Genomic DNA, 22,544 nt, shown 5'->3' with positions numbered 1-22,544 from the left:
CAACCACCCATGCTGTTTATTAAGCTCAACTGCCTGCCAGGAACTTATCTATGAGCGGGGATGGATTGAGAATATCCAAGACAAAGCTTCTGGCCTGGTGGAGGTCATGTTCTCATGAAAGGAGTTGGTGAACACGGAAGGTCATTTCAGATGGCAAGAGGAGGTGGCACTGACGTTGAGGGTGGAAAGGACCTGTCTCCTTCTGCTGCCCACCTAATGTTGCCACTAAGATTCCCTGAAGACAATGCCTCTGTCCCTCAGCCTGGGACTTCCAAAGAGGTTAGACTGCCCCCCATCCCCAGGACCCAGAATCAGGGTGTTCAGGGATGGAGGATGGGGAGAGAGCAAGGCAGCCACCCCCAACCCCTCCAGGAAGGAGCTAGGAGAACCCAAGCATCAGGCTGCCCAGTCCGAGCCCTGTGGTGACAAGGGCCCTTTTGTGCCCCCCTCCCCCGGGGGTAGGGAGGAGCTGGGCCCTGGAGGCAGGCGGCCCCTGGCACCCAGGGGGAGGGGAGGGGCTGGCAAGTGGGGGCCTAGACCCTGGGAGGCAGGGGACTGCGAGCTGGGCCGGCTGAGCAGAGGTGCAGAAGCAACTGCGTCCAAGTGAGTACGATGGCAGGGAGGCCGGGGAATGGGAAGCAGGGCGCCGGGGCAGTGGCACCCAGATGTGAGCAGAGTCAGGTGCTCTGGGTGAGGAAGCGTCGCTGTGCACCGCCACTGATTTGGGTTGCAAGAGGGTGTGGCTTGGAGCTGCTCTGGGGATGGGCTGGGACCATCACTGGGGCAGCGATGGGGCTCTGGGAAGAAACCGCAGAGAGAAAGAACAAAGGGCCCCCCTCAGCACCCCTTGTGGGTGAAGGTTTTGCAGGAGAGGTTTCCTTGGGGTTCCGGAGTGCAGGGCAGTTGGGGTGGAGGAGGTCTGGGTCTGGCTGAAGAATGGAGGGATGTCCAGGTGATCAGACACCTGCAGTCTGCAATCTGGGAGGTGAATGGGGCAATGGGTTGTGAGTGACCGCATTCTAGCACCTGGGCACCCAACAGGTGTGTGTGTGTGTGTGCACACACACACACACGGTTGCCCATGTACCTATTTCTGTGAGCCTCAGTGAACTTTTATTCATTAATCCCCACTAAGGAAACTTTTTATTTTTTATTACTATGTTTTTAAGAGACAGTACTCTCACTATATTGCCCAGGCTGGTTTTAAACTTCCAGGCACAAGAGATTCTCCCAACTTGGCCTTCCAAAGTGCTGGGATTACAGGCGTGAGCCACTGCGCCCGGCCCCAACTAAGGAAACTTTCTAGATGCATTTGTCCTCATCCCATCCTTCCCTTGACATTTTAACCCAACAGATCTGCTGTACATATGTTTATGGACTGTGACCACACACATTGTAACAGCTGAGGTTGATTTGGCCCCTATCCCAAGAACTGGTTTTCCCCGCTGTTAAGAGTACATGATTTACCTGATGGCTTCATGTCTGCCTGGGCACGTGCTCATCCTTATCTGCATCTCTCACCTGTACCTTCCCGTCACAGGTGCAAGGGCAGCGTCGGCCAGGTGTCCACTGGCGCGTGTCTGGCTGGACCCGTGTGTAGCCATCCTCAGTGTGTGTGTGCAGTTCCTTGCATCTTTGTCAGCCTGCCGTGCATGCAGGGCTGTGTGTGTGTGTGTGTGTGTGTGTGTGTGTGTGTGCACGTGCCGAATGCCAGGTCTATGTCTGTCCAGGTGTGTGTGGACAGCAGCAGGGACATTGCACGCATGCCTCGGGAACTATGTGAGTGCCAGCCCATCTCTGTGGGCACAGGGGTCCCCGTGCCTGTTTGTGTGTTCAGGGTCCTGTCTGGGTGTCCGCGTGAGTCTCTGCTGTGTGTGCCTGCCCCTTCTGACTGGGGCTACATCTGTCATATTTCATCCCGGCGATTGGATATGTGTGTGCATGCGTCTCTGTCCGTGGGAAGAGGGTGGTGAAGGCTGGGAAAAGCAATCACTTGGAAACCCTGGCTCCAACCCCAAGGCAACCCATGGAGCAGCAGGGTGCCAGGCGCTCGCTAGCCCCCGCCCTGGGCCTTCCTGGCCCCGCGCAAAGCCCAGTCAGGAGTGCCTGACCCCTTTCTCACTCCCCACCCACCCTGAAAGCCCCCCGCAGGCTAAAGCATCCTCTCCCCGAGGGAACAGGACTCTTTTGTACCGGGGACCAGCTTCTGGTGAGGGTGCAGACACCAGGGGCCGTCTGTGGGGTGGGAGAGGGCGGCAGGAATTCACGCGGCATGTCGGGAATGCTGATGTTGTGAAACCCAGTCATTGATGGTGCTGGGTCCCTGCCCGCCACCCCCAGGCCCCGGCCGTGGGACATCTGCTCCCTCACTCCACTCGCCACACCCTTCTGCCTCACCCCCGTACCCCGATGCGGTCGTTCCCCCCTTCCCTCCCCACAGTTCTCCCACACCCCAGCTTGTGGGGAGTTGTTGCCAGAGAGTGGCTTCGAGGCTGTGTGGGAGGGTCCCAGGCACGATGGGAGGCCACACGGGCAGCCTGACAACAGGTCACAACCCATGCGGGAGACACTGAAGCGGGGACGGGTTGGGGGCCCCGATCCCGCCCCCTTGCACCTGAGTGACCCTTGTTGCAGGTTGTCTGGCAGCTTCAGGTGGACCCAGAAGACGTTCCCAACTCAGGGAGACTCAGGTGAGGGGCAGGGTACCAATTCTCTTCCCTTGCTTCCGCTTTGCAACGCTGGCCCTGCCTTGGCTCTCTGGCTCTTACTTGCTGGAGCTCTCCAGGGCCATCATGATGACAAAGATACTGATCAGCACATCATCACTGCACAGAGACAGGACATGCAGCTAAGACTGCAGACCGACTGTGTGGCCTTGGGCGAGTCACTTAACCTCTCTGGACCTCAGCTATAAAATGAGGATAATGCATCTTCCTCAAAGAGATCACATGAGTTAAGACAGCAGAATAAGCAATGAGGGCTGGCGCATGGCCAATGCCATCGAAGGGTTTGTAATTAAAAGTAATAGCAGCAGGTCGAGTGAGGTGGCTCACGCCTGTAATCCCTACACTTTGGGAGGCTGAGGCAGGAGAATCGCTTGAGCCAAGGAGTTCGAGACCAGTCTGAGCAACGTGGAATACGGCAAGACTCCCATCTCTAAAAATAAATAAAAATAAATAAATAACAAAATAAATAAACTACAATAAAATTAGCCAGGCATGGTGGTGTGCACCTGAGGACGCAGCTACTCTGGAGCATCGCTTAAGCCTGGGAGATTGAAGCTGCAGGGAGTGAGCCATGATGGCACCATTGCATTTCAGCCTGGGCGACAGAGCTGAGACCCCATCTCAAAAAGTAAAAAGTTAAAACATATCAGCAGACCAGGCACGGTGATTTACACCCGTAATCCTTTGGGAAGCCAAGGCAGGAATATTGCTGGAGGCCAGGAGTTCAAGACCAGCCTGGGCAACATAGTGAGGCCCCTCCCGCCCCATTTCCACAAAAAAGAAGAAAAATTAACTGGGTGTGGTGGAGCATACCAGAAGCTGAGACAGGAGGATGACACGAGAGCTCAGGATTTCGAGGGTATAGTGAGCTGTGATTGTGCCACTGCATTCCAGCCTGGGCAACAAAACAAGACCCTGTCTCAGAAAAACAAGTAAATAAATGCACAAATAAATAATAATAGCAGCAGCAGCTAACATGCGAATAAGCCCCTTCCTGAAGCCCACATGGAACACCCCCTTTCACTTCCCCCAGCCTTTAACCCTCTCCTCTCCCTTTCCAGCCATCACTCACTTGCTGTACAGAATGATATTCCTCACGGCACTGCCTCTGTTCTGGATTATGATTTCAGGTAATGGCCGACAGGTGCTGGGGACCCAAGGGCCTTGGCCCCTGAGCAGGTTGGAGGTGGGTCCCTGCACCCCCTGGCATGTGGTTGGGGATGGGAGCTGGAGGGGGTGATCAGGTAGGATGTGTCCCTGAACTTCAGCTCTCCTGCTTGCCCGCAGCCTCCCGAGGGGGTCACTGGGGTGCCTGGATGCCCTCGTCCATCTCGGCCTTTGAAGGCACGTGCGTCTCCATCCCCTGCCGCTTTGACTTCCCGGATGAGCTGCGGCCCGCCGTGGTGCATGGCGTCTGGTACTTCAATAGCCCCTACCCCAAGAACTACCCTCCGGTGGTCTTCAAGTCGCGCACCCAAGTCGTCCACGAGAGCTTCCAGGGCCGCAGCCGCCTCCTGGGGGACCTGGGCCTGCGCAACTGCACCCTCCTGCTCAGCAACGTCAGCCCCGAGCTGGGCGGGAAGTACTATTTCCGTGGGGACCTGGGCGGCTACAACCAGTACACCTTCTCAGAGCACAGCGTCCTGGACATCATCAGTGAGTCCCCAGCGGTTTTGCAGGCACCGGGGGCTGCGGCAGCGGGGCAGGAAGGAGTGTGGCCGGAAGGCCTCCCCACACCTTCCCCAGCAGGCCTGGATGGCAGATCTGGGAGGTGCTGATTTGGCTGGGGGTGCAAACCTCAAGGCCCACGCAGACCATGCAGATGACAGACATGAACAAAGCAGGGCCCCAGAATAGTCTTGCTAGCCTCAGAGGGAAACAGGTGCTCCTACTCTTTTGGAAACACCTGGAGAAAGGCAGTGGGGCCAGTGGGTAGGGGCAAGGCTGCTAGGTCCCCACTTCAGCGTAGTGACCTTGGGCAAGTGACTTAACTTCCTTGGGCCTTGGTTTTCTCTTCTGGAAAATGGGGATAAGCATAGCACTTAAGGCAATGAGTGAAATGCTGTCAGGTGCCCAGGGCAACACCTGGCACGTGGCCTCCAGCTCTGGCCAACAGAAAGCAGGGCCATGGCTGTCAGGCGTTCTGAGTTTTCAAGATAAACCAGAATTTTGGATTCTTCGGTGTAATCTCCTAATTCTTGAATTTTGGCTGCTGATTCAGATTTTTTTTTTTTAATCCTTTAAGCCAAATAGAATACAGCTATGGCCAGACACGGCAATCAGAATAGGGCACACTGCCTGATTTCAGGGGATCCCCTTGCCTCATTTCTGAGCGGCGCTGCTGCTTGGAGCCCTCAGTTCTGAGTCCCTGTGAGAGAGCCGCGGTCTCCCTGGTGCAGAAAGAGACTGCAGAGGTGCAGTACACACACACACCACTCTACAGAAATCACACACTACACACTGCACACTCTACCTACACACTACCCACACCATACACTACACATACATCACACACTACAAAAACCACACACCACACACTGCACACTCCACCCACACACCACACACTACACGTACATCACACACTACAAAAACCACACACCACACACTGCACACTCTACCCACACACCACACACACACCACACACTACACATACATCACACACTACAAAAACCACACACCACACACTGCACACTCTACCCACACACCACACACTACACGTACATCACACACTACAAAAACCACACACCACACATTGCACACTCTACCCACACACCACACACACACCACACACTACACGTACATCACACACTACAAAAACCACACACCACACACTGCACACTCTACCCACACACCACACACTACACGTACATCACACACTACAAAAACCACACACCACACACTGCACACTCTACCCACACACCACACACTACACGTACATCACACACTACAAAAACCACACACCACACACTGCACACTCTACCCACACACCACACACTACACGTACATCACACACTACAAAAACCACACACCACACACTGCACACTCTACCCACACACCACACACACACCACACACTACACGTACATCACACACTACAAAAACCACACACCACACACCGCTCATGCTCCCTACACACTGCCCACACACAAAACACACACACCAAACACACACAACACACACACACCACACTACGCAAACCACACACCACATACTGCACATGCTACACACACACTACCCACACACACACCACACCAAACACACACCACACACACCACACATTACAAAAACCACACACCACACATTGCACATACTAACCACACACCACACACACACCACACACCACATAAACTACACACCACACACTGCACACACTGCCCACACGCCACACACACTACACACACCACATACATACACCACACACTGAACATGCTACCCACACACCACGCACTACACACCACACAAACCATGCACACACTACACCCTATGTGTACACACTGTACACATATATGCACTACCCACACATCACAACACAAACCACACACTCCACACACAACAAACATGCACAACACGCACTACACAAACCACACACTGCACACGCACCACACACTACCCAAACCACACACCACACACCGCACACTCTACCTACACACTACCCACACACCAAATACACGCCACACACCAAACACACACCACACACACTACACAAACCAGACACCATGTACATACCACACACACAAACCACACACTATACCCACCACACACTACACACACACACCATACACTACACAAACCACAACACACACTGCAGACACTACCCCTACACCAAACACACACCACGCACTACACACAAATCACATGCTACACAAACCACACACACTACACTCTACACACCTGCACACATACATGCACTACCCACACACCACACACATACCACGTGCTACACATAGCACACACATCACACATGATACAAACCACACACCACATACACACCACACACTACACTCACACCACACACACCACACCACACACACCACACACCACACACACATACGCCACGTACTACACAAACCACATGCCACACATGACCCAAATTGCACAACACCCCCACACACTGCACACGTACATGTACTACCCCCACATCACACACACACCACACATGACACAGACCACACACCACATACACCAGCACTAAACTCACACCACACAAACCACACATCACACACACAACACACACTGCACACATACCATACACACAAACCACACAATGCACATGCTACCCACACACCACACACTACACACATGCATCACAAACACACCACACACTACACAAACCGCACACATCACACTACACACATGCACCACACACCCACATCACACACACACCCCTGCACACACACACTCACGTGCCAGGCAGACGGTAAACCAAGCAGGCATGGGAGAGGAGAGCCGCTTGGGAAGCGATGAGGTGTGGGGAGCCCACACTGACGCCAGGGCTACGGGGTTTGTAGCCAGTGTTACCTGGTGTCTGCTGTAGCCTCAGTTTCTTCATCTGCAAAATGAGCAAAATCACAGTACTCGCCCTCTCGCTTCGTGGGAGGGACTGGCAAGTTAAACGATGTCAAGTGCTCTGGCCACGACACTGTGATTTTCATTACGATGGTGCTCTGATGGCTCCGTGGAGGGCTCCGGGGTGACCAAGAAGAGGAAGGGTGAAGGGAACTCAGAATCCGGAGGCAGGGAGCGGAGGCGGTACCGTTGAGGCGTACCATTGCCAGCAATGGAGGTGGACAAGGAGGAGGGTGGGTGGGGTGGGACTGGGGCCGTAGCCCAGTGCTGCTTCCTCAGCCCTCACTTTCCCCGCCTCGTATAGACACCCCCAACATCGTGGTGCCCCCAGAAGTGGTGGCAGGCACAGAAGTGGAGGTCAGCTGCATGGTACCGGACAACTGCCCAGAGTTGCGCCCTGAGCTGAGCTGGCTGGGCCACGAGGGGCTGGGGGAGCCTGCTGTGCTGGGCCGGCTGCGGGAGGACGAGGGCACCTGGGTGCAGGTGTCGCTGCTGCACTTCGTGCCCACGAGGGAGGCCAACGGCCACCGGCTGGGCTGCCAGGCCTCCTTCCCCAACACCACCCTGCAGTTCGAAGGCTACGCCAGCCTGGACGTCAAGTGTGAGCCTGGGTGCGGGCAGGGCGGGGTGGGGCGGGGTGGGGCGGGGCCGGGGAAGGGGGTGGACCTGGGGATGGGGCCGGAGGCGGGGCCAGGCAGTGATGGGGGCGGGGCCAGGGCCAGGCAGGGATTGGGGGGTGGGGTGGGGGCGAAACCAGGCAGTCCCGGGGTGGGGCCAAGGCTGAGGGCGGGGCCGGGCAGTTTTGGAAGCTGAGCCGGGCTGGCGGGGAGAGGGCACCGGGCCGGGTGCCCAGCACCTGCTCACTAACTTCGCTGTGTCGCGGGCCTCAGACCCCCCAGTGATTGTGGAGATGAACTCCTCGGTGGAAGCCATCGAGGGCTCCCACGTGAGCCTGCTCTGTGGGGCTGACAGCAACCCGCCGCCGCTGCTGACCTGGATGCGGGACGGGACGGTGCTCCGGGAGGCCGTGGCCGAGAGCCTGCTCCTGGAGCTGGAGGAGGTGACCCCCGCCGAGGACGGTGTCTACGCCTGCCTGGCCGAGAATGCCTACGGCCAGGACAACCGCACCGTGGGGCTCAGTGTCATGTGTGAGTGGCCTGCCCTGTGTGTCCACACGCCCACCTGCAGCCGAGAGATAAAGGGAAGAGGCCTCATCCAGGGCGAGTAGGGGCTGGGCCCCGCAGGGGACCGGCCATAAACACAGTCGAGGCCAAGGTGGACAGGAGGGTTGCAGGTCAATGTGTACCTTCATTCTTTGCACAAGAATCAGGGGAACACCTGCTCTGCCTCACCCTCCTTCCCAGGATAAGACCCAGGCCTGCCTCCTAGGGAAGCCTGTTAGCTGCAGCTTCCTGAGGGCAGCTCCTGGCTGTTCTGGGACTTGGTGTGGGCCTGGTCCCAGAAAATTTTACTTTATGAAATTTTTTTGGAGACAAAGTCTTGCTCTGTTGCCCAGTCTGGAATGCAGTGGTGCCATCATAGCACTCCTTGCCCTCAAACTCCTGGGCTCAATCAAGCCTCCCACCCCAGCCTCCCGAGCAGCTGGGCCTACAGGTGTGCACCACCAAATGCCAGGCTAATTTTTAAATTGTTTTGTAAAGTTGGGATCTTGCTATGTTGCCCAGGCTGGTCTCAAACTCCTGGGCTCAAGTGAGCCTCCTACCTCAGCCTGCTGCACTGCTGGGCCTACAGGCAGGAGCCACCACACCCAGCCAATTTTTCGATTTTTTTGTAGAGACAGAGAATCGATATGTTCCCTGGCCTGGTCTTAAACTTCTGGGCTCAAGTGATCCTCCCGCCTCAGCCTCCGAAAGTGCTGGGATTACGAGCATGAGCCACTGCGCCTGGCCAGGAATCCGCATTTTTAGATGAATTCCATTGTAGTTCTAATGAGAGGGTTGAGGGGACTTCAGGCCTCATCCAGCCCCTTGTATGCAAATTTATATTATTGGGCCTGCAAGAAGGGAGCTGGTCAGAAGAGGATTCTTAGCTGAGAACCAAGGAGAGACCATTCATTCTTTCATTCATTCATTCACAAATGTGTATTGAGGCAAAGTGCCCAGCACTGGGGATATTAACAATGACAGCCCCAGCCAACATTTGCTCCATAGCTCCTGTGGGCTTTTTTTTTTTTTTTTTTTTTTTTTTTTTTTTTTTTTTTTTTTGAGACAGAGTCTCGCTCTGTCACCAGGCTGAAGTGCAGTGGTGCAATCTTGGCTCACTGCAACCTCTCACTTCCTGGTTCAAGCAATTCTCCTGCCTCAGCTTCCCGAGTAGCTAGGATTACAGGCGCATACCACCACGCCTGGCTAATTCTTGTATTTTTAATAGAGATAGGATTTCACCATGTTGGCCAGGATAATCTCAAACTCCTGACCTCGTGATCTGCCTGCCTTGGCCTCCCAAAGTGCTGGGATTACAGGCATGAGCCAGCGAGCTCTGCCTAATTTTTGTATTTTTAGTAGAGACAGGATTTCACCATGTTGGTCAGGCTGGTCTCGATCTCCTGACCTCAGGGGACCCGCCCGCCTCAGCTTCCCAAAGTGCTGGAATTACAGGTATGAACCTCCATGCCTGGCCTCCTGCATGCTTTTGACATGCCCTTTTCCCCCCAGTATTCCCATGGCTGGCTTTGCCCACCTCCTAGGCTCGCTGAAGCCTTCCCCCATCATCCTATCCCAAACTGTAACTACCCTGATTTTCCATATCCTCAGCCCCTTTATTTTTCTCTACACACTTCTTCCCATCTTACAAAGTATATATTTTATTTAATTACATCTGCTCTTTCCACATGGGCCTTGTTCAAGCTAGAGCAATGCCTGTCACTCAGCAGGTTCTCAGTGAATGTTGGATGATCGCCCCCATGAAGGTGGAACTATTATAAAGCCCATTTTCCAGATGAGAAAAGTGAAGCCCAGAGAGGTTAAGACGTGGGCCCACACACAACTGGGCAGGGGTAGAGTCGGGATCTGAAGACAAGCACTCTGGCTACAGAGCTGCTGTTCTCGGAAACAAGATAGCCGGGACTGGTGTCACCTGAGCCTTCCTGAACTGGTGTGCTAGGTTTGGGGTGGGATCTGGGGTCCTATCTGGGGGTGGCTGGCAGAAACACCTACTGAGTTCTGACCATCAGTCCCGTCCCACCCCACAGATGCACCCTGGAAGCCGACGGTGAATGGGACAGTGGTGGCCGTAGAGGGGGAGACGGTCTCTATCTTGTGCTCTACACAGAGCAACCCGGACCCTATTCTCACCATCTTCAAGGAGAAGCAGATCCTGGCCACAGTCATCTACGAGAGCGAGCTGCAGCTGGAGCTGCCGGCCGTGTCGCCTGAGGATGATGGAGAGTACTGGTGCGTGGCTGAGAACCAGTATGGCCAGAGGGCCACCGCCTTCAACCTGTCTGTGGAGTGTGAGTACCTTCTGCTCCCCTTCAACCTGTCTGCGGAGTGTGAATAACTTCCGCTCCCCTTCAACCTGTCTGTGGAGTGAGTAACTTCCGCTCCCCTTCAACCTGTCTGTGCAGTGTGAGCAACTTCCGCTCCCCTATGCCGGGGATGGATGGTTCTGTGGGGGACACCAGGGTTACTGTGCCCACGGATCCCAATCAGTGTTGGCTTTGCCTGTCCTCCGGAGAGGCGAGGAAGGGAGGGCAGGGAAGCTGAATTCACAGCAGGAATCTAAAATCCCATCTGAGAATACTGTGTTCCCACATCCAGGGGTGGACCTTTTTTTTTTTTTTTTTTTTTTGAGACAGCGTCTTGCTCTGTCACCCAGGCTGGAGTGCAGTGGTGCGATCTCCGCTCACTGCAATCCCTGCCTCCTGGGTTCAAGCAATTTTCCTGCCCCAGCCTCCCGAGAAGCTGGAATTACAGGCACCAGCCACCACACCTGGCTAACTTTTGTATTTTTAGTAGAGACAGGATTTTGCCATGTTGGCCTGGCTTGTCTCAAATCCCTGACCTCAGATGATCTGCCCGCCTCAGTCTCCCAAAGTCCTAGGATTACAAGCGTGAGCCACCGCGTCCAGCCTGGGGTGGACTTTTGACCAATGAAATTTCTGGATCCTATGGCTACTGCCCCTCTGCATTAACCAAAGCAATGACCATGATCTCTAACCTGTGTAGAGTGTCGCTATGTACCAGGCACTGTTGGAAGTGCTGTACAGCAGCCCACTCATTTCATCCTCATGACATCTTCATGAGGGAGGTTCTATTACTGTTCCCCTGTTTATGGAGAAGGAAGCTGAGACCCAGAGAGGTTATGCCACTTGCCTAAGTCCCCACAGCCAGGAAATGGCAGACTTTGAGGTTTGAATCCAGGCAGTCTGGTTCCATTCTTCTTCCCTGCCCAAGGTTGACCTCATCCTATGTATGACAGCAGAACACATTGATGGGGTAGTTGTTATACACAAAAGGCTGTGCGGCTCTGTGAAAGGTGAAGGATAGGGCTGAGAAGACACCACACTTATGAACAGGTAGAGAATAGCTGGAGAGATGACATAGATGCACGTAAAAAGCTTCCATGTCTTGGAAATGAAACTCACCATTGCACAGCTGGCCAGCGCCTCTCATCTCCTCACTATGGACTGTGCCACCATCTCCCACCACCCCTACCGCCACAGCCATCACTCCAGGTTGTAGCAGCCGAGTCACAGTTTTGACTCCCCTTCCTTAAGCCACTCCCTCTGGAATGTCGCCTTCCTGTTTCCATTTCCCCTGCTTTCCCCCAAGTTCCTGTTAGCTTTTAGCACTCCTCTCTAAACTTCACCTCTCTGGTCTTCACGATGCCCATAATGGCGCCCACCACACAAATTTGTCAGAAGGTTTAATGACATTCAACATGCAAAGAATTCAATGCAGTGTCTGCTACACGGTACATGCTCTGTGCTGTGTACATGGCGACAATCAGTACATGGCAGATACAGGTTAGTCCCAGGCGGCCACTTCTCTTGGCAAAGCCGTCCCTTCCCTGCTGACCTATAATCTTTGGGCACTCTCCCTCCTGGCTCTGTTCCCTAGTGGGGTTGATGTGATCCTGGTGCGGGGCTGCGTGGTCCCCTGCTCCCTCCATCTGTGCGTGCCATCCTGGGCCAGCTTCCCCCTCTGGTTGTCCCCTGTCCCCTGTTACACCCCACACCAGTGATTTTAAGTTTAAGAGTCAGAGAGAGGAGCTGATGGGAGCGCTTGAGCAAGCATGCAGCACCACCTCACATACATTTTCCGGTGGGGCGCACATCTCTCCTTTATAGTAAGAGCAGCGGGCAGCAAGCGTGCGTTAGGGGCCTGCCCTGGGCCAGACCTTGAATCCCCTACAGCTGTTTTCTGGCTCAGTTCTTTTTTCTTTTTTTTTTTTTTTTTGAGACTGAGTCTCGCTGTGTCGCCCAAGCTGGAGTGCAGGGGCACGATCTCGGCTCACTGCAACCTCTGCCTCCCAGGCTCAGGCGATTCTCCTGCCTCAGCCTCCCAACTAGCTGGGATTACAGGCGTGCACCACCACGCCCAGCTAATTTTTGTATTTTTAGTAGAGATGGGGTTTCTCCATGTTGCCCGGGCTGTTCTCCAACTCCTAGTCTCAAGTGATCCACCTGCCTCGGCCTCCCAAAGTGCTGGGATTATAGGTGTGAGCCACCACGCCCCGCCTATCTGGCTCAGTTTCAATTCTAGGGTCACCCTGTGAAACAGGGGTGTGTTATCATTCTCCCCTACACCAAGGAGAAAACTCAAGGGCAGAATTCCCTGAGGCCAGGCAGCTATAAAATTGGTCCAAGCCCGATACTTCCAGACTCCTGTCTGCCCCAGCTGTTAAACCTCTGGCTGCCTCACCTCCCTCACAGCTCTTAGCACTCCAGGACTCAATCTAGCTTCTCTTGAAAACGAACACTCAGGCAGATATGGAGTGTACAGGCCTTACCCTGCTGGAATTGAGGGGAGCAGTGGCCCTGTCCCCTGCCCCACCTGCCAGCTCCCCACTCTACCCAGGGCTGTGTCAAAGTGCTTGCCCTTGGAGAGTGTGACCCTCAGGCTCCCTCCCTCTGCACACAGTCAATGTTCCCTGGCACCAGGGCTCCAATGTTCACTGACAATGGTGGTGACCCTTGAGCAGGGTCTTCTGTCCTACCTGCCCACCCCAGAGCCCTGAATGGCACGGGGCATGTAGGAAGCGTGCAAACTTGCTGAGTGCCTGAGATGTCTAGGGAACTAGCTTGAGTACGTTGCACGTATTGACCTATTTTGTTCTTACAACCATGTGACTTGGGGGAGGATACCATTCTTCACCCCAGTTTAATACAAGGAAACAGAAGTTTGACTGGCATCCACTCCCAATAGGGCTGAACACACCTGGGCCAGAATCCCAGCTCTGTCCCCATCCTCCTGCATCAGCTCAGGCAAGTGACTTCAGTTTTGCAACCCTTAGCAAGGGTTCATAACAGTATCTTACGACAAAGATGGCTGTGAGAACTAAGTGAATTAGGCTGGGCACGGTGGCCCACGCCTGTAATCCCAGCACTTTGGGAGGCTGAGACAGTTGGATCACTTGAGGCCAGGAGTTCGAGACCAGCCTGGCCAACTTGACAAAACCCCATCTCTACTAAAAATACAAAAATTAGCCAGGCGTGGTGGCGCAAACCTGTAGTCCCAGCTACTCAGGAGGCTGAGGCAGGAGAATCGCTTGAGCCTGGGGGTTGTGGAGGTTGCAGTGAGCTGAGATGGAGCCAGTGTACTCCAGCCTGGATGACAGAGCAAGGCTCTGTCCCACCCCTCCACTGCCCCCGAAAAAAAGAAGAACTAAGAGAACAATACTGACTGTTCATAGTACTATGTACTCTGTGGATATTGGATGCCATCATCTTTCTCACTGATTTTTCCTTTGGACTCCAGGTTAAATATTTGTGTGTGTTCTGCTGCTGAGGTTTTGCTCATGTGACCCCTCGGCTGGAATGGTTCTGTCTAGCTACCCATGAGTACTTGGGTGGGATGTTAAGTGTTTTTATTTTATTTTTTAAACGTGTTTATTATTACTATTATTTTTTAGAGACAGGGTCTTGCCCTGTTGCCCAGGCTGGAATGCAATGGCTTGATCATTGCTTACTGCAGCCTCAACCTCCTGGGCTCAACTGTTTCTCACACTTCAGCCTCCTGAGTAGCTGGGACGACAGGCACGCATCACTATGCCCAGTTAATGTTTTAATTTTTTGTAGAGATGGGATCTTGCTCTGTTGCCCAGGCTGGTCTCAAACTCCTGGGCTCAGGTAATCCTCCTGCCTTGGCCTCCCAAAGTGCTAGAGTGACAGGAGTGAGCCACCACGCCTGGATGGGATGTTAAGTGTTTACAACACACTTGCGCGCCTATTTTCGGAGTCCCGTAGCCCCTTGTGAGTTACTGACTGTAACCCCCTGGTTTGCATGGATGAGAACTCCATCCCGTAGGTCCAGGAGGCTGAGGGGCCTCATCCAGCCAGTAGATGGCAGAGCTGGGATTCAAGCCAAATCCATCCCTTTGCAAACTCCTCATTCTTTGTACCTTTGTCTTTGAGGTTTGTCTAGAGTCCCATAACAGTTTCCGCAGCTTCACAGGTTGCCTGTAAAGATACTAAGCACGTGCACCAGCAGGGTATCGGCGTTCCGCCAACATCCAGGTCGGACACTTTGTCACCAGAGCACCAGTGATGCTGTCTTGAGTGGAAGTACTTTGAAGAAGTTTTAGGTCTGTCCGTTCAGGTTCGCTGTTATTAACGTACTCTATGGTGTGTTAGCTGGTTAACGCTATAGCAAGCATATTGCATGTCTGCCCGAAGAGGACTTTTTATTTAGTAGACTTAGAGACGTATGCACAGAGGTTCCCATCCCTGCCGTGAATCCGTGTGCCCATGTGACTCTCACCACCGTTACCGGCACATTCTTTTTGCTGGAGATTGAAAATAGGTGGGGTAGGTGAGCCAAGAGTCTCCTGCTTGTGTGTAAGTGGGTTTTGGTGAGAACTCACTGAGAATCCGTGCTCAGTCTAGAGCAAGCCAAGGAGGGTGCTGGACTCTCCGGCCGAGAAAGAGAACATGGTTTAAAAAACAGCATTCAGTGCTGGGATACAGTTTCGTATTTTGGTACAAAAATTAGCTGGGCATCACCACGCCCGTGTAGTCCCAGCTACTGAAGAGGCTGAGGCAGGACAATCACTTGAACCTGGAAGACAGAGGTTGCCATGAGCCGAGATCGCGCTGCTGTGCTCCAGCCTGGGTGACAGAGAGAGACTCCGTCTCAAAAAATCATAGTAGTAATAATAATAATAATAATAATAATTTCCTATTTTGGAAAATGAAAAAAAAAGCTTACCAGTACTATTTTTGTAATCCAGTGGCAGCAAAGCAAAGCTCAACCAAGTGACTTTGGGTGGAGGGTGGTGTTTGATGCTAGTGGCAGAAGGGAATCCCATGGGTGAGGGAGGGCCAGGGTTCAAGGGGGCTTTAGGGGAGGAAGTGGGGGGCATCTGCAGCAGGGACTGAAAGGAAGGAGCAGAGGCTGGAAGCCAGAAAGGAGGGGATAGTCTGAACCTGTGTGAGCCCCAAGGGTCTGGGGAGGCCGGGGGCTGGGAGAGTTCCATAGTTCCTCCCTTCTACGTGTGAGGCCCAGAGTGGAGATGGAGCAAGCCCCTGTCTTGATGAAAACAGGGGGCCCCTTATATCAGTGTGTGATGCAGGGAGGGTGAGTGCTGGGGAGGAAAGATGAGTTAGGCAGGGAGTGAATGACACATGGAGCGAGGTGCAGCTTCCCTGCGTGGTCAGAGAAGGAGATGCCGCGTGGGTAGAGGCCGACGTGGAGCGAGGGAGGGCGTTCCACAGGCAATTGGTGGAAGTGTGCCAGGCTGAGGGAGAAACACACAGATCCTGGAGTGGCAGAAAGCTCCACGATTTTGAGACACAGCAAGGAACCGGTGTGGCTGGAAAGGACTAAGCCAGGGGAAGAGAAGGAGAGAGCATGTGGTCAGGCAGGGCCTGAGGGGCCTTGTAGATGAAAGACTTTGTATTTTGGGCTGGGCACAGTGGCTTGCACCTATAATCCCAGCACTTTGGGAGGCCAAGGCAGGAAGATTGCTTGAGCTCAGGAGTTCAAGACCAGCATGGGGAACATAGCAAGACCCTGTATCTACAAAAACAAACAAAGACCCTCCAGTAACTGTCACGAGTAAGATGGATTTACCGTCCTCTGCAGTTCTGAACATGAAGCTTTAAAATCAAAAGGCTTTTTGCAATTTTGGCAACACCCTGATTTGACAGCAAAATCTGGCCTAAAGAACACAAGGCTGTTTGTAATCTGTACTGATTTCATTTAGGGTGAATATTTGTACTTTTTGCTGTATATACTACATTGAACTATGTGAAATTTTTTCTGCATGTCAAAAATGGTCAAATGTGGCTGGGTGCAGTGGCTCATGCCTGTAATCCCAGCACTTTGGGAGGCTGAGGCGGGAAGATCGCTAGAGGTCAGGAGTGCAAATGAGCTATAGTACTGCCACTGCACTTCAGCCTGGGTGACAGGGCCAGACCCTGTCTCAAAACAATAAAAAATAAAGCATTTGTATTTTAGGTGAATCGCGGAGCAACAGAAGGAGGGTTTTGGGCAGAGTGCTGTGATCTGATTTATGTATTTCAAGGTGAATGAGGTTAGAGAGAGTGAAAGAGCCAGGGCCCAGGAGAAACAGCCCACCCCTGTGACCTAGTGCTCCGTCCAGGCCGAACCTGAGGCTAGAGTCGCCCCAAAAGCGGCACCAGAAGAATCGCCCCAAGAGAGCACCCCAAACCATCCCGAAATGAGGCCACTTGGGATTCCAAAGAGAGAGGCACTAAACACCAGGTGATCACCAGTTCAAAGCATTTGGGAGGGGAACTGGCACGGTGCTACAGTGAGAGAAAGGGAGGTTCTACCCAGACATGTCTGTGAGGGTCAGGATACGGGTTTACATGAGGGTTTAAGGAATTTGGCCCAGGGCTGGGGCTGGTTTCTTTCATTCTTTCATTTTTGCTGTTGTTGTTTGGGGTTTTTTTGAGACAGCATCTCATTCTGTCACCAGTGCAGTGGCGAGATCTCAGCTCACTACAACCTCTGCCTCCCAGGCTCAAATGATTCTCCTGCCTCAGCCTCCCGAGTAGCTGGGACTACAGGTGTGCACCACCACACTTGGCTAATTTTGTGTTTTTAGTAGAGACAGGGTTTCACTCTCTTGGCCAGGATCTTGAACTCCTGACCTCAGGTGATCCATCCACTTTTCGGCCTCACAAAGTGCTAGGATTACAGCTGTGACCCACCGTGCCCGGCCTCTTTCAGTGTTTTGAGCAACAATCTAAACACCTTTATCAGTGCCTGGGAATGTTCAAGGCCCCTGGCGTGGGTTAGTGAAGCTCGCAGTGAAAACAGGCAGCCGGCGGGGTCGTAGTGAGGTCAAGGCACTCTCAGTCAGGACAGAGAAAAAAGGAGGGGGAAACTGGAGGGCCCTACATGAAGCTACGGCCCCCATCCTTGGCCACGCTGGCCTTGCCTTGAGCCAAGGAGTCTCCCGGGCCGGGCCTCGTTGGTTCCTGGCCACCTTCAGTCCTGATTTTGCCTCTGCAGTCGCTCCTGTGCTCCTCCTGGAGTCCCACTGCGCGGCAGCCCGAGACACGGTGCAGTGCCTGTGCGTGGTGAAGTCCAACCCGGAGCCATCCGTGGCCTTTGAGCTGCCGTCGCGCAATGTGACCGTGAACGAGAGCGAGCGGGAGTTCGTGTACTCTGAGCGCAGCGGCCTGGTGCTCACCAGCATCCTCACGCTGCGGGGGCAGGCCCAGGCCCCGCCCCGCGTCATCTGCACCGCGAGGAACCTCTATGGCGCCAAGAGCCTGGAGCTGCCCTTCCAGGGAGCCCGTGAGTGGCATGGACTTGGGGTGGGAGCCACAGGAGGCAGCGGGCTCCTCTTGGATCCAAGCTCCCAAGGCTGACCAACAGCCACAGAGCATGGGCTATGCAGATTGAGAAAAAGGTCAAATTCTCCCTTTCCGGGTGGAGAGGAGAAGCCGCCCTGAGTTTGCCCCTAGTTTGCTCTGACCTTTGAGGTATGAGCCCCTCCCCAGGGCCTCTCCAGCACAAAAGGGATTGCCCTGGCACCGAGAGTCTCCGTGCCAGTCAGTCAGTGCAAGGATGCCCCCGCTGTGTGAATACATTGACTGTCACCCCAGCACGTCTCCAAAGTTCTCAGGTGTTGTCACCACCACCCGTAGCCCTAAGGGCGCCCGGGTCTTCTCTGTCCTCAGATCGACTGATGTGGGCCAAGATCGGGCCTGTGGGCGCTGTGGTCGCCTTTGCCATCCTGATTGCCATCGTCTGCTACATTACCCAGACACGCAGGAAGTGAGTGCCAGCCGGGGCTGATCTGGGGATGATCCAAAAAGGGGACCTGGTGGGAGATGGAGGCCCGGAGTGGGCGGGGGAAGGTGGCACCCTAAGTGTAGAGAAGGCAGATTCTGCTCTGGGATGTTCAGCGGGACAGAGGAGAGAGGGTTCCTGTTAATTCCAGCCCCTGCTGGTCAGGGGCACACCAGGGCCTGGGCTGAGCGCTTTACACACATCATTTGAGACCTGTTGCCCCACATTCTATTTTGACGGCCTCCCTATCTCCAGTAACTCTCCGCTACACACTCCAGTTTGGTGGGGAAAGCCCAGGAACCCCCTACAGCCACAGCAGCAGGTCCACTTGACGCCAGAAGCCCCAAAGATTACACACATCTGTGGCAAAAAATATATGCCTTGGCTGGGTGCGTTGGCTCACACCTGTTATCCTGCACTTTAGGAGGCCAAGGCGGGAGGATTGCTTGAGGCCAGGAATCTGACACCGGCCTGGGCAACACAGCAAGACCACATCTCTAAAAAAATTTTTTTTTTATTAGCCAGGAATGGGGGCACACACCTGTAGTCCCAGCTACTTGGGAGGCCGAGGTGGAAGGATTGCTTGAGCTCAGGAATTAGAGGCCTGCCTGGGCAACACAGGGAGACCCCATCTACAAAAAAAATGAAAACATTAGCTAGGCATAGTGGCACGTGCCTGTGGTCCCAGCTACTCCGGAGGCTGAGGAGGGAAGATCACTTGAGCCTGGGAGGTTGAGGCTGTAGTGAGCTATGATTTCACCACTATACTCCAGTCTAGGTGACAAAGAGAGACCCTGTCTCTAAAAACAAACAAACAAGCAAACAAACAAACAAACAGAAAGCTTCTCCAGCCCCAAACCACAGCTACCTGGCCCAACTGAACTGCAGCCGTGTTTCTTCCTTGTGGCGAACACACATCAGCTGTCCTGAGAAATAAATTCACCTCTCTGCTCCACATCCTGGTGGCAAGAGGGGCAGAAAGACCCAGAGCCTGTGAGGGGGAACTGGAGAATCCAGACGGGGGTCCTGAAAAACAGCAGAGCCCAGTGGCCAGGTGGCTCATCCCCAGCCCGGCAGGGGCTGCAGAGGTGGGAAGGATGGGCTGTGTGGGCAGGAGAGGCTGGTTCTGAAAGGGCTGATTGCCACATCTTAGAGATGGGTGGTAGAACTCTGAGGTCCCCTGAGCCAAACTCCTAAAACACATGGGGGTGCAGAAAGGGAGGGCAGAGGGAGGTCTGACGAGTCCTGCCCTACAGAAAGAACGTGACAGAGAGCCCCAGCTTCTCAGCAGGGGACAACCCTCCCGTCCTGTTCAGCAGCGACTTCCGCATCTCTGGGGCACCAGAGAAGTACGAGGTAAGGACCAGAGCCCTGCAGCGCCAGGCTGGCCTGGGAACCTGGATACCAGGATCACCGAGGGCCTGGGAGGGGTCTGTGAGGCCAAGGGGCAGGGGAGTGGGGTGGCCTCTCAGAGGAGGAGAGGAAGGACATTCCAGAGCTGGGTTGGACCTGGAGGCTGGGGAGGAGGTGCCCAGGCTGAAGCTGTGTAGGGGGCGATGGGATGTGGGGCCCAAGGAACCCCTCCCTCTCCCTGCCTGCGTCTGTGACTGCATTTCCTTCTCCAATAGTCCAAAGAGGTCTCTACCCTGGATTCTCACTGAGCGCCCCAGGAGGTAGGTTCCGGGGGCCTCAGTGTGCCCTCCTCTGGGCCCTCCTTGGGCCCTGGGGTTGGCGTGCATGTCCGTGTGTCCCTGTCAGGTGTCAAGGTAGTCTCTGATGAAGTTTGGGCCTGCCCGGTGGTGCTGGCTTTGTCTAGTCTGTCCTGTTGCAGCTCCTTTCTGTCTGTGGCCCCCGTCCTGTGTGTCCAAATTCCTGTGACTGGGGGGTGGGAAGCATGAGGGGAACCCACGTGTCACTTGCAGGACCTCCCAGATTGAGGGGGAACCCATGCCGGATCCAAACATGGGGGATACGTACCAAACCAGGTATTTCCAGGAATTTGGAAAGATGGGGTCCCGACTACGTGGCTTCCCAGCACTTTGAGAAGCTGGGGTGGTTGGATCACTTGAGGTCAGGAGTTCGAGACCAGCCAGGTCAACATGGTGAAACCCCATCTCTACTAAAAATACAAAAAATTAGCCAGGCGTGTTGGCAGGCGCCTGTAATCCCAGCTACTCAGGAGGCTGAGGCAGGAGAATTGCTTGAATCCCGGAGGTGGAGGTTGCAGTGAGCCGAGATCGAGCCATTGCAATCCAGCCTGGGTCTCAAAAAAAAAAAAAAAAAAAAGAAGAAGAAGAAGAAGAAGAAGAAGAAGAAGAAGAAGAAGAAGAAGAAGAAAGCTTCCTGGATAAACTGAATTTGTAGGCAGATTTCAAGCTCAGCAATGATTAACACTGGCAGAAGCTCCAGAGTGGGACCTGGTGACCGCTGGGCCTGCTGGGCCTGCGGTCCTTGAGAAAGGAGGTTGACACAGGGATTTATTTGGTACGGAACTCAGGAGCTCTGCGGGTGCAAACACTCTGGCCTCCGCATGGGGAAAAGGCAGGGAGCAGGACCCTGCTAATGGGTGATTTCCCCTCCTAGAGCGAGAGGCGCCTGGGATCTGAGAGGAGGCTGCTGGGCCTTCGGGGAGAACCCCCAGAGCTGGACCTGAGCTATTCTCACTCGGACCTGGGGAAACGGCCCACCAAGGACAGCTACACACTGACGGAGGAGCTAGCTGAGTATGCTGAAATCCGGGTCAAGTGAAGGAGCTGGGGGCAGCCCGTGTGGCTGACCCCCCTCAGGACCCTCGCTGGCCCCCACTGGCTGCGGGCTCCCTTCCTCCCAAAAGTAGCGGGGGCTGGGGCAGGAGGGGAATGAGGCAGGTGACAGTGAGGTCCTGGGGACCTGACCTCCCCCCCTCCTTCCCAGCTGCCCCTCCCTGCCAACACCCCCACGCCCTCATTACGGCTCCTTTCCAACCACCTTTACCCTCATCTGTCCGGAGAGGAGCTCTGTCTGTCCGTGTTATTTATTGCTACTTCCTGCCTGGTCTCCTGCCCCGACACCTGGCCCCAGGGCCTGTACAAAAGGGACATGAAATAAATGCCCCGAAGCCAAAGCCAGTCTAGATCCTGATGCTTTCTGACCCATCTTTGGGCAGCCTGCCATCCCACCGTCTACAGAACGATGACAGAATTTCTCCTTGTCCTCGGCTGAGCCTCGTGTGCAGGCAAGGGCCCAGGGATTTTAGCCTTGAACCCAAGGCCAGTGGCCATTAAGTTGCTTCCACTCTGAGCTGGTAGCTGCGGGCTGGGTCTGGTTTGACTTCTGGGTGATTTCACATAAAAATCCTCATGCTGGTTTCTGTTGCAGTCAGATCAGTTGACAGCACCAGGCTTGCACTTGCATGTGGCCATGACTTGCTGAAAGGGAGGGTCCTGTGCATTGGCCACAGTCCCCACCACTCCCTATTGTCCCACACCTGGCCGGCTTCTTACACTGAGATTACCTCCTGGTCCCTGCAGCTTGGAGTGCGAGCCGCAGATCTAGGTCTCACGAGCCCATGTTGGTTTCACCCCCATCTCTCATATTCATGCTGCAATTTGCAGTGTCAGCAAATTTTACACATCCCTACATTCAGTTCAAGAAATATTAATTAAGCACCAGCTGTATACCAAGCACTTTCCAGAGGCTCAGGCTATCCTGAGAAGGGTCTCCGAGGACAACTCTGTGACAGTGAGAACGCTGAGACTTAGGGAAGTTAGGTGATTTTCCCGGGGGTCCCGGAGCTCGGAAATGGTGTGGCCAGGCCCTGGGGT

At 54.3% G+C, this 22,544-nt stretch overlaps 1 protein-coding gene across 6 annotated transcripts; it reads left to right on the top strand.

Annotated features, from left to right (window-relative positions):
* The first annotated feature begins 556 nt into the window (after positions 1-556).
* On the top strand, positions 557-21,855 carry MAG (myelin associated glycoprotein). Of its 6 annotated transcripts, XM_007996335.3 has the most exons (12): positions 560-603; positions 2,635-2,690; positions 3,788-3,856; positions 4,014-4,382; positions 7,596-7,892; positions 8,182-8,439; positions 10,503-10,763; positions 17,956-18,243; positions 18,630-18,726; positions 19,998-20,097; positions 20,370-20,414; positions 21,325-21,855. In XM_007996335.3, exons 3-11 carry the CDS (start codon positions 3,811-3,813, stop codon positions 20,400-20,402), a joined length of 1,749 nt encoding a protein of 582 aa, XP_007994526.1. In that variant the 5' UTR covers positions 560-603; positions 2,635-2,690; positions 3,788-3,810; the 3' UTR covers positions 20,403-20,414; positions 21,325-21,855. The 6 variants fall into 6 exon arrangements, with proteins under 6 accessions (XP_007994528.1, XP_007994526.1, XP_007994523.1 ...); XM_007996337.3 differs by lacking the exon at positions 20,370-20,414 and having other exon boundaries at positions 557-603; XM_073016646.1 differs by lacking the exons at positions 560-603; positions 21,325-21,855 and adding an exon at positions 20,664-21,315 and having other exon boundaries at positions 2,445-2,690.
* Positions 21,856-22,544: the final 689 nt, after the last annotated feature.

This window comes from Chlorocebus sabaeus, chromosome 6 (genome assembly GCF_047675955.1).
Source record: "Chlorocebus sabaeus isolate Y175 chromosome 6, mChlSab1.0.hap1, whole genome shotgun sequence".
NCBI classification, from domain to species: Eukaryota; Metazoa; Chordata; class Mammalia; order Primates; family Cercopithecidae; genus Chlorocebus; species Chlorocebus sabaeus.
Note: the sequence above shows the minus strand (reverse complement) of the source record. Positions and strands in the feature narration are given on the sequence as shown.